Raw genomic sequence first — 13641 nt, 5'->3', positions numbered from 1 at the left:
GGATTTTCCCCCGGCGCAGTGCAACAGAGACTCCGCTTAAGGCCATTGTGATGAGGCTGGTGCGTCTATTATTGCAGGCATGGGTCAACTTCGGCCCTCCAGGTGTTTTGGACTTCAACTCCCACCATTCCTAACAGCCGGTAGGCTGTTAGGAATGGTGGGAGTTGAAGTCCAAAACACCTGGAGGGCCCAAGCTGGCCCATATATACAAAAACCTCCTCCGCGAAAAAGTCCTCTCTTTCTCTATCTTTCCAGTGTAAGACGACTAATACAAACATTTGCCGCTTCAAGCTCCGCAGGAATCACATAATAATATTAATAATAATAATATAACAATAGTAATAAAAATTGGGGAACGGGAAGGAGGGGAAAAAAGCTGGACAGGCTGTAGAATGATCCGCTCCCGATTTGTCGGGAGACCGCCGCTTCTCGTTGTGCATAGAGGAAGGAGTCCTCGAGGCGAAGTCTGCAGCGTCGCAAGGAAGACACAATGATCCCCAAGCGGCATCGGGATGCCAGAGGGTCACCGGAAGGACGCAGGTTCCCCCTGCGAGGCGGGCCGGGTGTCGTCGACGGCAGACGTGGCTGCAAGGCAACAGGGATGGATTGGGAACCGAACCGCTCCTTGTTGGTTATTTGGACTCGGCAGGGTTGTATTCCGTCTCGCCGGAGGACACTTGGGAGATGCGCCGCGTGGAGCGCCAGAGGCGCCGGTGGAACTGCCCCGTCCGCACCTGGGAGGAGGAAGCAAGTGGTTGGAGTCAGGACGGCAGGCGAGACGGAGAGGAAAGCCCTCCTTCGAAGAGTGTAAGTGTCACATTAAACCAGGGGTCCCCAAACTAAGGCCTGTGGTCCGGATGCGGCCCTCCAAGGTCATTGACCTGGCCCCTGTCCTAAACTTTAGACTTAGGGTTGATCTAAGTCTACCTGGTCTTTGGAGGTCTCTTTGCTTACCTATGGCCTTATGAGACCGTCTAGATGATCTTTGAAGGTCTCTTTGCTTACCTATGGCCTTATGAGACCGTCTAGATGATCTTTGAAGGTCTCTTTGCTTACCTATGGACTTATGAGACCGTCTAGATGATCTTTGAAGGTCTCTTTGCTTACCTATGGTCTTATGAGATTGTCTAGATGATCTTTGAAGGTCTCTTTGCTTACCTATGGCCTTATGAGACCGTCTAGATGATCTTTGAAGGTCTCTTTGCTTACCTATGGACTTATGAGACCGTCTAGATGATCTTTGAAGGTCTCTTTGCTTACCTATGGTCTTATGAGATTGTCTAGATGGTCTTTGAAGGTCTTTTTGCTTAGCTATGGCCTTATGAGATCGTCTAGATGGTCTCTGAAGGTCTCTTGGCTTTGCTACGGCCTTATGAGACCATCTAGATGGCTTTTGGAGGTCACTTTCCTTACCTATGGTCCCATGAGACTGTCTAGATGGCCTTTGAGGGTCCCTTTCCTTACCTATGGTTTTATGAGTTTGTCTAGATAGCCTTTGGGGACCCCTTTCCTTACTTATGGTCTTATGAAACCATCTAGATGGTCTTTGAGGGTCCCTTTCCTTATCTATGGTCTTCTGATGGCCTTATGAGATCATCTAGATGACCTTTGAGGGTCCCTTTCCTTACCTATGGTTTTATGAGTTTGTCTAGATGGCCTTTGGGTGCCCCTTTCCTTACCTATGGTCTTATGAAACCATCTAGATGGTCTTTGAGGGTCCCTTTCCTTATCTATTGTCTTCTGGTGGCCTTATGAAATCATCTAGGTGGTTTTTGGAGGTCTCTTTGCTTACCTATGGTCTTATGAGATTGTCTAGATCAGGGGTCACCAAACTAAGGCCCATGGTCCGGATGCCCTCCAAGGTCACTGACCTGGCCCCTGTCCTAAACCTTAGATTTAGGGTTGACCTAAGTCTGAAACGACTTGAAGGCACACAACAACAACAATCCTAATTTTGGACTATTTCATCATAGTCCACCCCCACCCCCCAACGGTCTGAGGGACTGTGAATCGGCCCTCCACTTAAAAAGTTTGAGGAGCCCTGCATTAAACTGATGTACACATCTGATAAATGACTTGAGGCTAGAGTGCAACACTCACTATCCATGGTCCCAGCCACAGAGGTCACACCACCAGCTCCGTCTGACCTGGATGTGCAGGACTTGCGAATACACTCATGTTTGGGTGGCAATGGAGAGGGAAGGAGATGGAGAGGGAAGGAAGGGACGTCTTCTCACCTCGGAGGGCTGCCCGGCCCCGACCACGATCAGCTTCCCGTCCTGCAGGCCGACCAAGATGTGGCTCTTCTCCTTCGTCACCGAGACGCTGTGGACGGGCACCTTCATGGCCAACGGGGAGACGGCGGGACGGAGGCTGGAAGGACAGCAAGGAGGACGCAGGTGAAGCCGTGATGCAGCAGGCAAGGTGGGCAAGGAAAATAAACCCTTCCATATGCAGAGGAAGGGTGTTGGGGCAGATGCTACAATGGTGACGGAAGCCACTGTGGTTCAAAACATGTAGAGCAGGGCTCCCCAAACTCAGGATGCGGCCCATCGAAGCCATTTATCCGGCCCCCACAGCACAAGAGCACAAGGGGGTTGGGCTAAATGACCCAAGGAGTCTCTTCTTCTCTTACAACCCTATTATTATTATTATTATTATTATTATTATTATTATTATTATTATTATTGACACAACGACGTTGTATGACACAGCAAACAAGATAGATATGCTGGGTTTCGTTTCACAAAATCACAAGTCGAACACTTCCCAAGTGTCTAGGACTGTGTGGTGTATTTTCGGATGATGCACGCAGATCCCAGCAGGGTGGCCTTTTGCAGCTGGCAGATCGTAATTTTGTCAATGTCTATTGTTTCCAAATGCCGGCTGAGATCTTTTGGCACGGCACCCAGTGTGCCCATCACCACTGGGGCCACCTGCACTGGTTTCTGCCAGAGTCTCTGAAGTTCAATCTTGAGGTCCTGAGAGCGGCTGAGTTTTTCCTGTTGTTTTTCGTCAATGCGACTGTCACCTGGGATGGCGACATCAATGATCCAAACCTTTTTCTTTTCCACAACTGTGATGTCTGGTGTGTTGTGTTCCAGAACTTTGTCAGTCTGGATTCGGAAGTCCCACAGTATCTTTGCATGCTCATTTTCCAAGACTTTTGTGAAATCAAACATCTAAGAATTCTCACAAAATTTCACATTTGATGTACATGGATGACCTGAAGCTATGTTGTTATTGTTGTTGTTGTTGTTGTTGTTGTTGTTGTTGTTATTATTATTATTATTATTATTATTATTATTATTATTATTATTTGGTGGCCAACTATAGTCTGGCCCTCCAACAGTCTGAAGGATCGTGAACTGGCCCCCTGTTTAAAAAGTTTGGAGACCCTTGATGTAGAGGGACCTCTCGTGGAAAGGGTAAACCTCCAAAGCTCTCAGAGAGACCGAGAAGACCTGCAACGGCTTCCAAAGGGTTACTTGCTCTACTGTTGAGGTTCAGTGCCCAAATAGTTCTAGTCTATTTCAGGCATGGACGAACTTGGGTCTTCCAGGTGTTTTGGACGTCAACTCCTACAATTCCTAACAGCCCAGATCTGGGCTGCTATCCTCCCCAAAATGGTCAGTCCCAATTTCTGATAAATGCCCAATGTTTATCCAAGCTGAAATAAGGGAAAGAAGGTTACCTCTGGAGGTCTCGGATCTGCAGCGAACACTGAATGGTGCCCAGCACCACAAACTCTTCTGTGACGCACATGGAGCTGACCTCCTCGTCCAGGGAAACGGAGGAGAGGTGCTTGCCATTGACGGAGTAAAGGTGCAAGGCAAACTTGTCCTGGAAGACAGACACGATAGACAGCATGTTAGTTCAGCACACTTGCAAAGAATGTGCGGAAAGGATCTAAGACAGGCGTGGGCAAACTTGTTGGACAAAAGAGAAATGTTTTGGAATCTCAAGAGAATGGTCCTTTCCCATGGGAACCTGCCAGAAGTGCAGACCAAGGGAGTTGGGAAAGACGAATGTTTGTCGAGGTTGAGTTAAAACAACAGGGCCGGCAATTAAGGACTCGCTCCTCCAAGTGGCTTAGAGATAAGGAGAGCAGGTGCAAAAGAAATGATCTCATGGGAGGCATTTTGGCTTTTTAAAAGGGGTTCATGTTGATATAATCTTTGTGAAAGCCACGCTGTGTTTAGGTAGAGTTCTCAGTGTCAAGGCCCATGCAATTCATGTAACCAAGTGTCAAGCTGTTCCTACATCCTGATCTTGTAAGGCATAGTTTTGCCTGCCTTGGATTTATGTATCTGTTGTGGTTGTCTGATGATGAAGGGGGATTTGGGTTTATGCAGGCTGACCAAGGAAATCTTGAAGGCTCTGAATTGTCAGAAAGGCTGCAGGCTAGCAGGGAAGCAGAAGTTTGTGATAGACTAGTAGTGAAGCAGAAGTCAGATAAGGGTGACCTTTGATAGGATTCAGAACATCAACAAGTCCCAGGTGTCTCTGGCAGCGAGTCAGAGGAGTCTTCCTTAAATAGGGATACAAAGTTAAGGTTAAGAGTTCATCGTCCCAGACGTTCTCTTAGGATAGCTGGTAAACGTGTGGGAACTCAAGGACAAAGGAGTGCTTTCATAGCCTGTAAGCATGGTTAAACAGGGAGAAACAGGGAAAGATTTCAGACGAAGCAACGTTAATTTTGGAAGCTAAGTTTCTGCCTTGTCTATGCTCATGGAAAAGGATTCTTGCTTTTGTTCATGCCTAGATCCTGTGTTTTGGATTGTATTTTGGAGTTCATACTGCCTTGTTTCTAGGAATGATTTGGATTATTGCTTTCTTTACTGCTTTTTATTCAGACTTTGCTATCTTTTATCAATAAACTGTAAAAACCAAATCTGCTGTGGTGGAGTGTGTGCTAAGAGCAAGGTGAACCAGCGCTGAAGTGCAACAGTACCTTGTCTTGATATCTCACTGGATTTGTTTGGAGTCTTCCTTTGAAGGGATTTTTGGACTTGTGGCTTTTATGGACATAACCTTTTGAACTCTGATTCCTTTTTAACATTTTCTTGTTTTTCATATATCCAGCTTTTATTATATTCTGCTTTTAATAAATTCTTACAATGGATTATCTGGACAGTGTGGTTTGCTGTAAAAAGAGGCTTCAGGGCCCAAGTGCAACACTTTCGTAGTTTTTGTGGTCTTTACTTTTGAGCTATAACACTCCTAGATTGCTAGGAGACGTAGAGAACTTCCATCGCTCATAGATGGAGCACAATATTCCTAACGTCTTCCGCCTCCAGGATTCTACAATACGATCCTTAGACCCCGTCTCACCTTCAGGGAGGCCCTGCCCTCCACGGTGGTCTGGACCACCAGCTGCCCCTCGTGCCCCACGGCCAGGTTGGCCACGCTGGCGGGCAGGGCGCTCTCGCACGGCGGGCGGAAGGACTTCATGAACTGGCCCCTCCGGATCGTGTGCACAATGATGGTGCCATCCTGGAAGGGGAGCAAGATGGGGAGCGGGGAAGGCAGAAAAATACATTAAAATGCAGAGACATGGTTTCAATATTATCAAATACAAGAGTGCTACAAACAAGATACTAAAGTAGGCTTCAAGCAAGAATCGTGCCTATGGGATTTAATAATGCTAAAAGAAAAAAAGATAATCAAAATATTATACCAACAATTATTACAATGGACCACTGAGGAAGAACAGATTAAAGATTGTCAAGTAAAATGGGCAAAAGACTTTGGTCATCATGTGAATGTAAATCAGTGCGAAGAAATTTGGAATAAAAAACTAAAATTTTCCACAGCTATAGATATTCGCGAGAACTGGTATAAGATGCTATTCAGATGGTACTACACTCCTGCTAAATAAGCTAAATTTCACAAGCGATTATCTAACAAATGCTGGAAGCGTGAGAAAGAAATAGTAACTTTTTTCCATCAATGGTGGGCTTGTAAAGAAATTAAAAGATACTGGAATAGCATTCATTTAATAATACAGAAAATACTAAAAATCAAATTCCTTCTGGTGCCAGAAATGTATTTATTGGGCATAACAAATGCAAAACTAAACACAAATCAAGATAAAATGTTTTTTCTTATGGGCACAGCTGTAAGGTTAGTCTTGGCTAAAGTTTGGAAACAAAAAAAAATTCCAACTCCTGACGACTGGATTCTAAAACTGTTAGATCTAATACAGATGGACTGTCTGTCACAAAAATTAAGAGATGATAAACAGAAAACAGACTGGACTGGTTTCCAAGATTTCATGCAAAATAGAGGAACAAGATTAACAATAAACCTATCCGATGTTTGAAAAGCAACGCAAAAAAGCTAACTGGAAAGAACAATAGAAGAAAAAAAATATTTTTTTTCCTTCCTTTTTTTATGGAAAGTGTTTTTTTCCTCCCTCAAGAGGACACTGGGAAGTCTATCCTTAAAACTCCTTTTTTTCCACTCCCCCCCCTCTTTTTTAAAAAAATATTTATCATTATTATTATTTATCCTTCTTTCTTTCTTTCTTTTCCACCGTATTTTTTTCCTTTTTCTTTCTTTTCCCTTCCTCCATTTCCGCCTTTCTCTGTTTCCTTTCCTCCTCTTTTTTCTCTTTCTTCACAATGTTTTCTCCCACCTGCATTGTAAATATTACTTATAACATAATAAAAATGATTAAAAATATGCAGAGACATATGACAGCTGGCTTGAAAACAATCAGTGGGTCTTCCCTGCTGTCCAAAGCAAAAGCTCTTCTCCAATGCAATGCAGGCTGCAGCCCGGATGTGGTCAAACTCACCTTTGATCCCGACACGGCCATGTCCAGTTCGGTGCTGATGGCGACACAGGTGACCTCCGCGTCGTGTCCGTAGAGGACCTGGATGGGCTTGGACGCCAGACCGACGGAGAAGCCGCCCTGGGGGCAAAGGGGAAAGAACGGTCAAGGGGCAGGTCCTTGCGAGAAATACAACAATTGGGCCACACAGTTTACAGAAAACCTACATACACATGGATAGATACCTTCATAAAAACAACCATCACCCAGCTCAAAAAAGAAGCACAGTCAACGTCCTGACAGACCGTGCACAAAGAATCTGCGAACCTCACCTCCTCCAAGGTGAACGAAACCACCTAAACTGGGCTCTCCAGGCCAATGGAGACTCCACCACAGACATCAGAAGAGCTGCAAGGCCAAGAACAAGCCATGAGAGTCAAGACAAAGATCCACCCAGAGGAAAGGTGTTCTTACCAGACATCAAGGGAACCACTGACCGTATAGGCAAGCTGATGAAGAAGCACAACCTACAAACTATCTACAGACCCACAAAGAAAATCCAACAAATGCTACGGTCAGCAAAGGACAAGAGGGATCCTCTCTCCTCTGCAAGAGTCTACCAGATACCATGCAGCTGTGGACAAGTCTACATAGGGACCACCACATGCAGCTTTGCCCAAACAAGAGTCAAAGAACATGAAAGGCACTGCAGACTCACTCAACCAGAGAAATCAGCCATAGCAGAGCACTTGAGGAACCAGCCTGGACACAGTATATTATTTGAGGACACAGAAATGCTTGACCACTCCAACAACTATCATGTCAGACTACACAGAGAAGCCACTGAAATCCACAAGCATGTGGACAACTTCAACAGAAAGGAAGAAACCATGAAAATGAACAAAATCTGGCTGCCAGTATTAAAAAACTCAAAAATCAGAACAGTAAATAAGAAGCAACACTCTGAAAACAGAGAAGTTCAAGACATGAATCAATCAGGGGCAGCTAACGACTCCGAACAAAGGATGCCCCCAGGCAGGAAGAAGACAGGAGATGAAGCTATTCAATGCTAATTGAGGTGATTAACTACAACAGTCACACTGGCCTCCAACTGACAAGAGTTCTTCTCTCACCCTGGACTTTCCAAAGATATATATAAACCTTCCTTGCTGAGTTTCTCCAAACCTCACAACCTCTGAGGATGCCTGCCACAGATGTGGGCGAAACGTCAGGAGAGAATACTTCTGGAACATGGCCAGACAGCCCGGAAAACATACTACAACCCATACAACTGATGGTTTTTAAATTCCAACAGCACATCTTGATGTCTCTATTTCCATACTTTGCCATAATTATTTTTTACATAATTAATGGTTATTATTTGTAGGTTGGATTCCCAAATATGTTATCGGCTGGAGTAGAGTGCAATATAGGTCTCAATATGATGGCTCATGAGCTTGAATGTATACTGTATTTTTTTTTCTTAATCTGTTTATCTTATTATGCTTATATTATTGACGATATACTCTGATTGTTGTTTATGGGATTTTAATATGTTGTAAGCCACTTTGGGTCCCGTGAGGGAGAAAAGTGGGATATAAATAAAGATCTATTATTATCTATCTATCTATCTATCTATCTATCTATCTATTATTATTATTGAAAAAAAGACATAGTCTGACACAGTAAACGAGATCTATATGCTGGATTTCGTATCACAAAATCACAAGTCAAACACTTTCCAAGTGTTTAGGACTGTGTGATTATTATTATTGTTGTTGTTAGTATTATTCTGTTTCTTTTTAAAAAAATAAATCTTATTAAATCAATGGTGACAAAACAAATAGACCAGTACTTACAGAGGGGTGATAAGTAGGAGAATGAATAGGGAATAAAGAGAAGGGGGGGGAAAAAAAAAAAAAACACACACACACAAAAACCACATGAAATAAAAATAAAAATAGGATAGTGGTAACCAAAATCAAACAAAGAAAAATCGATAAGTTGACAAAGAAGACTATAACCTATACATAGAACAAATAATTAAAAATGACTTCCATCTATTGTGTAGTATTTTGTACAGTGCTCTCTTAGTACATTTAATATACTTATCTCTATTTACTTTTAAGATTGTTTTTTCTATCCTTCCTATCTAAGACATCTTTATATCATCATTTTGTAATTTTCCTTTTTAAGATAAATCTTGATTAGTTCCCAGTCTATTTGTTTTCTTGGTTTTCCTTGAGTGTTTTACAACAGATGTGCTAATTTATCCAAATTCATAATTTTATTCAGCCATAATTTTATATCCGGTCTATTTTTTCCCCCTCCAACTTTTAGCTTACTTCATTCTTGCTGCTGTAATTAGGTAATTTGATGTTTTAATTCTTTGTTGTGTTTTTTTGCCTATTGTGTATATTTTATTATTGGTTTTTGTTGTTGTCCTTTGATGTTTTATATTTTATCATCGCCTGTATTTTGATTTTGCTGTAAGCCGCCCCGAGTGCCCTTCGGGGGAGATGGAGGCGGGATATAAATAAACTTATTATTATTATTATTATTATTATTATTATTATTATTATTATTATGACACAGCAAACAAGATAGATATGCTGGATTTCGTATCACAAAATCACAAGTCGAACACTTCCCAAGTGTCTAGGACTGTGTGATGTATTATTATTATTATTATTATTATTATTATTATTATTATTATGACACAGCAAACAAGATAGATATGCTGGATTTCGTTTCGCAAAACCACAAGTCGAACACTTCCCAAGTGTCTAGGACTGTGTGATGTATTTTCGGATGATGTGCGCAGATCCCAGTAGGGTGGCCTTTTGCAGCTGGCAGATCGTAATTTTGTCAATGTCTATTGTTTCCAAATGCCGGCTGAGATCTTTTGGCACGGCACCCAGTGTGCCCATCACCACCGGGACCACCTGCACTGGTTTCTGCCAGAGTCTTTGAAGTTCAATCTTGAGGTCCTGATAGCGGCTGAGTTTTTCCTGTTGTTTTTCGTCAATGCGACTGTCACCAGGGATGGCGACATCAATGATCCAAACCTTGTTCTTTTCCACAACTGTGATGTCTGGTGTGTTGTGTTCCAGAACTTTGTCAGTCTGGATTCGGAAGTCCCACAGTATCTTTGTATGTTCATTTTCCAATACTTTTGCAGGTTTGTGATCCCACCAGTTCTTTGCTGCTGGCAGGTGGTACTTGAGGCATAAGTTCCAATGGATCATTTGGGCCACATAGTTATGCCTCTGTTTGTAGTCTGTCTGTGCAATTTTCTTACAGCAGCTGAGGAGATGATCAATGGTTTCGTCAGCTTCCTTGCACAGTCTGCATTTTGGGTCATCAGCTGATTTTTCAATCTTGGCCTGAATTGCCTTTGTTCTGATGGCTTGCTCCTGGGCTGCAAGGATCAGGCCTTCTGTCTCCTTCTTCAGGGTCCCATTCGTGAGCCAGAGCCAGGTCTTCTCCTTGTCAGCTTTTCCTTCAATTTTGTCAAGGAACTTTCCATGCAGTTTTGTTGTGCCAGCTGTCAGCTCTAGTTTGTAGTGCAGTTTTCTTGTACTGGTTTTTTGTCTGTTGTGTTTTGAGGAGTTTCTGATTTTTTGATTATTATTATTATTATTAGCTGAACAGTATTTCTTTATTTTTATCTTTTACTATGTCGTACATTCCCAGGAGAAAAAATTTAGGGTCCAGATTATTCTGTTTCAAAGCCTTCAAGAAAGGCACTTCCACCAGATTCTGAGGAAGAGAGTTGAACTCTTCCTATGGCCAGGAAGTTCTTCCTAATGTTGGAAGGGATCTTGGAATCCTCCGTTAGCAACGTTGGCTGCCATACAACTTCAGCCATGGACATTGCTTGGTCTCACCTGCTGCAGGACCTGCCAGACCATGCAGGTGGTGTCCCGAGACCCGGAAATGAGGTAGATTCCGCACAGATCTAAGGCCAGGCAAGTGATGACGTCTGGAGAGAGAGGAAAGAGAGACGGGTCAGCAAAAGCAGGACAGGCATAACAAGGCAGGCGTCATGGAGCAGAAAAGCCCAAAAACAGCTGCCATACATTTAATACTGTGAATTTATGATGTTGTGTTGATTGTTAATGGCCTATGTTTTTGTTTTTGCACTTGCTGTATTTTGTGTCATGTTTTGAGTGTTTTGTGAGCCACAATGAGTCCCTCTGGGAGATGGTGGCAGGATATAAAGTATTAATAATAATAATAATAATAATAATAATAATAATAATAATCCAAGATCGAAAAATCAGCTGATGACCCAAAATGCAGACTGTGCAAGGAAACCGACGAGACCATTGATCATATCTTCAGCTGCTGTAAGAAAATCACACAGACAGACTACAAACAGAGGCACAACTATGTGGCCCAAATGATTCATTGGAACTTATGCCTCAAGTACCACCTCCCAGCAGCAGAGAACTGGTGGGATCACAAACCTGCAAAAGTATTGGAAAATGAGCACGTGAAAATACTGTGGGACTTCCGAATCCAGACTGACAAAGTTCTGGAACACAACACACCAGACCTCACAGTTGTGGAAAAGAAAAAGGTTTGGATTATTGATGTCGCCATCCCAGGTGACAGTCGCATTGACGAAAAACAACAGGAAAAACTCAGCTGCTATCAGGACCACAAGACTGAACTTCAAAGACTCTGGCAGAAACCAGTGCAGGTGGTCCCGGTGGTGATGGGCACATTGGGTGCCGTGCCAAAAGATCTCAGCCGGCATTTGGAAACAATAGACATTGACAAAATCTGCCAACTGCAAAAGGCCACCCTGCTGGGATCTGCGCGCATCATCCGAAAATACATCACACAGTCCTAGACACTTGGGAAGTGTTCGACTTGTGATTTTGTGATATGAAATCCAGCATATCTATCTTGTTTGCTGTGTCATGATAAAATAATAATACATCATTACAGATCCAGTGATTGAAAATCATTTTCCAACCTGGAGAGTCAGCTTGCACTTGATGGAAAAATTCCCAAGAAAAACATTCCTATTTTTACATGAATCCATGGCTTCTTAAACATCACAAGTGTTGTGGTTCAGTCTGATGATGAAGAGGGATTTGGGGTTTTGCAGGCTGACCAAAGCAATGCTGAAGAGAGAAATCTCGAAGGCTCTGATGTTGGAAATGGCGAATGGTCAGTGAGGCCTCAGGCTAGTGAGGAAACAGAAACTAATGATAAGAGTGACCTTTCCCAGGATTTCAAATGTCAACAAGTTCCAGGTGTTTTGGGCAGTGACTCAGAGGAGTCTCCCTTAGATAGAGATACAAGGTTAAGATTAAAGGTTTGCCCCAGACGCTCCCTTAGAATAGCTGGCAAACGCATGGGAATTCAAGGGCAGAGAAATGCCTTTTTGGCTTGTAAACATGGGTAAATGCAGGGGAAAGAGAGAGAGATATTTCAGACGAAGCAATGTTGATTCTTGGAAGCACATCTTCTGCCTTGACTTTGCTCATGGAAAAGGATTCAAGTTTATGTTCATGCCTGGAAACTGCATTCTGGATTTCATGGTGCTCTGTTTTCAGGAGTAATTTCCTGTATCAGAGACTGGGATTTATATTCTGTGAATTGTTTTTACTATTGGATTATATTGCTTTTATTGACTGCCATTGCATTTGGAAGTTTGTTTTCTTTACAACATTTTATTCAGACTTTGCTATTTTTTTACCAATAAACTGTTTAAACTAGCCTGCTGTGCCGGAGTGTGTGTTAAGAGCAAGGTGAACCAGTGCTGAGGTGCAACAGCAAGGTAATTCTGTCGTGCCCCCCCCTTCCCCCCCCCCCCCCCGTGGCACCTACCGATGTGCCGGTGGATGTGCCCCACGACCTTCCCTTTACTCAGAGAGGTGACCCGGAGGCTGTTGTCCCAGTGTCCGCCGCTGAAGAGGAGCTTCCCGTCGTGGGAGACGGCCAGGGTCTTGGCGGAGACCTCCACACCCGGCGCAAAGGGGCCGTACAGGTAGCGCTGCGTCCTGGAGGGAGAAGCAACAAGCAGGGAAGTACAGCAGCCCCCGAGTTACAAACATCCGACTTACAAAGGACTCACAGTTAAGAACAGGGGTGAGACCCTAGTAAGTGAGAGAGATCCCCCCCTTGGAAGGAAGGAAGGAAGGGAAATCCACTCCTGGAAGAGTTGTCATTGTTGTATATTGTAGATAGTAATAAGCTTTTACATCTGCTTCTGAACCAAAGTCACCCTGCAGTGTAATAATGTGCCACTCAGGTTTGTAAAACAAGTATTGTAGAGTCGCACTTATCCAACATAAACAGGCCGGCAGAACGTTGGATAAGCGAATATGTTGGATAATAAGGAGAGATTAAGAAAAAGCCTAAAGGTAAAGGTTTCCCCTGACATTAAGTCCAGTCATGTCTGACTCTGGGGGTTGGTGCTCATCTCCATTTCTAAGCCAAAGAGCCAGCGTTGTCCATAGACACCTCCAAGGTCATGTGGCCACTGGCATGACTGCATGGAGCGCTGTTACCTTCCCGGCGGAGCGGTACCTATTGATCTACTCACATGTGCATGTTTTCGAACTGCTAGGTTGGCAGGAGCTGGAGCTAACAGCGGGCGCTCAAGCCGCTCCCGGGATTTGAACCTGGGACCTTTTGGTCTGCAAGTTCAGCAGCTCAGTGCTTTAACACACTTCGCCACCGGGGCTCCTTAGAAAAAGAAAGCCTAATAAACATCAAAATAGGTTATGACTTTACAAATTAAGCACCAAAACATCATGTTATACAACAAATTTGACAGAAAAAGTAGTTCATTACACATTAATGCTATGTAGCAATTACTGTATGTACGAATTTAGCACCAA

The 13641-nt window shown here is 43.4% G+C and overlaps 1 protein-coding gene across 1 annotated transcript in view; it reads right to left on the bottom strand.

Annotated features, from left to right (window-relative positions):
* Nucleotides 1-502: 502 nt before the first annotated feature.
* The window catches only part of nbeal2 (neurobeachin like 2), a 210241-nt gene continuing 197102 nt past the window's right edge, over nt 503-13641 (bottom strand). Inside the window, 7 exon segments of the mRNA XM_062957860.1 lie at nt 503-734; nt 2238-2373; nt 3695-3843; nt 5335-5496; nt 6803-6919; nt 10669-10763; nt 12626-12798. Coding sequence (XP_062813930.1) covers nt 633-734; nt 2238-2373; nt 3695-3843; nt 5335-5496; nt 6803-6919; nt 10669-10763; nt 12626-12798 — 934 coding nt within the window. The 3' untranslated portion in view covers nt 503-632.

This window comes from Anolis carolinensis, chromosome 6, assembly GCF_035594765.1.
Source record: "Anolis carolinensis isolate JA03-04 chromosome 6, rAnoCar3.1.pri, whole genome shotgun sequence".
Taxonomy (NCBI): domain Eukaryota; kingdom Metazoa; phylum Chordata; class Lepidosauria; order Squamata; family Dactyloidae; genus Anolis; species Anolis carolinensis.
This window is presented reverse-complemented; position numbering and strand designations above follow the sequence as displayed.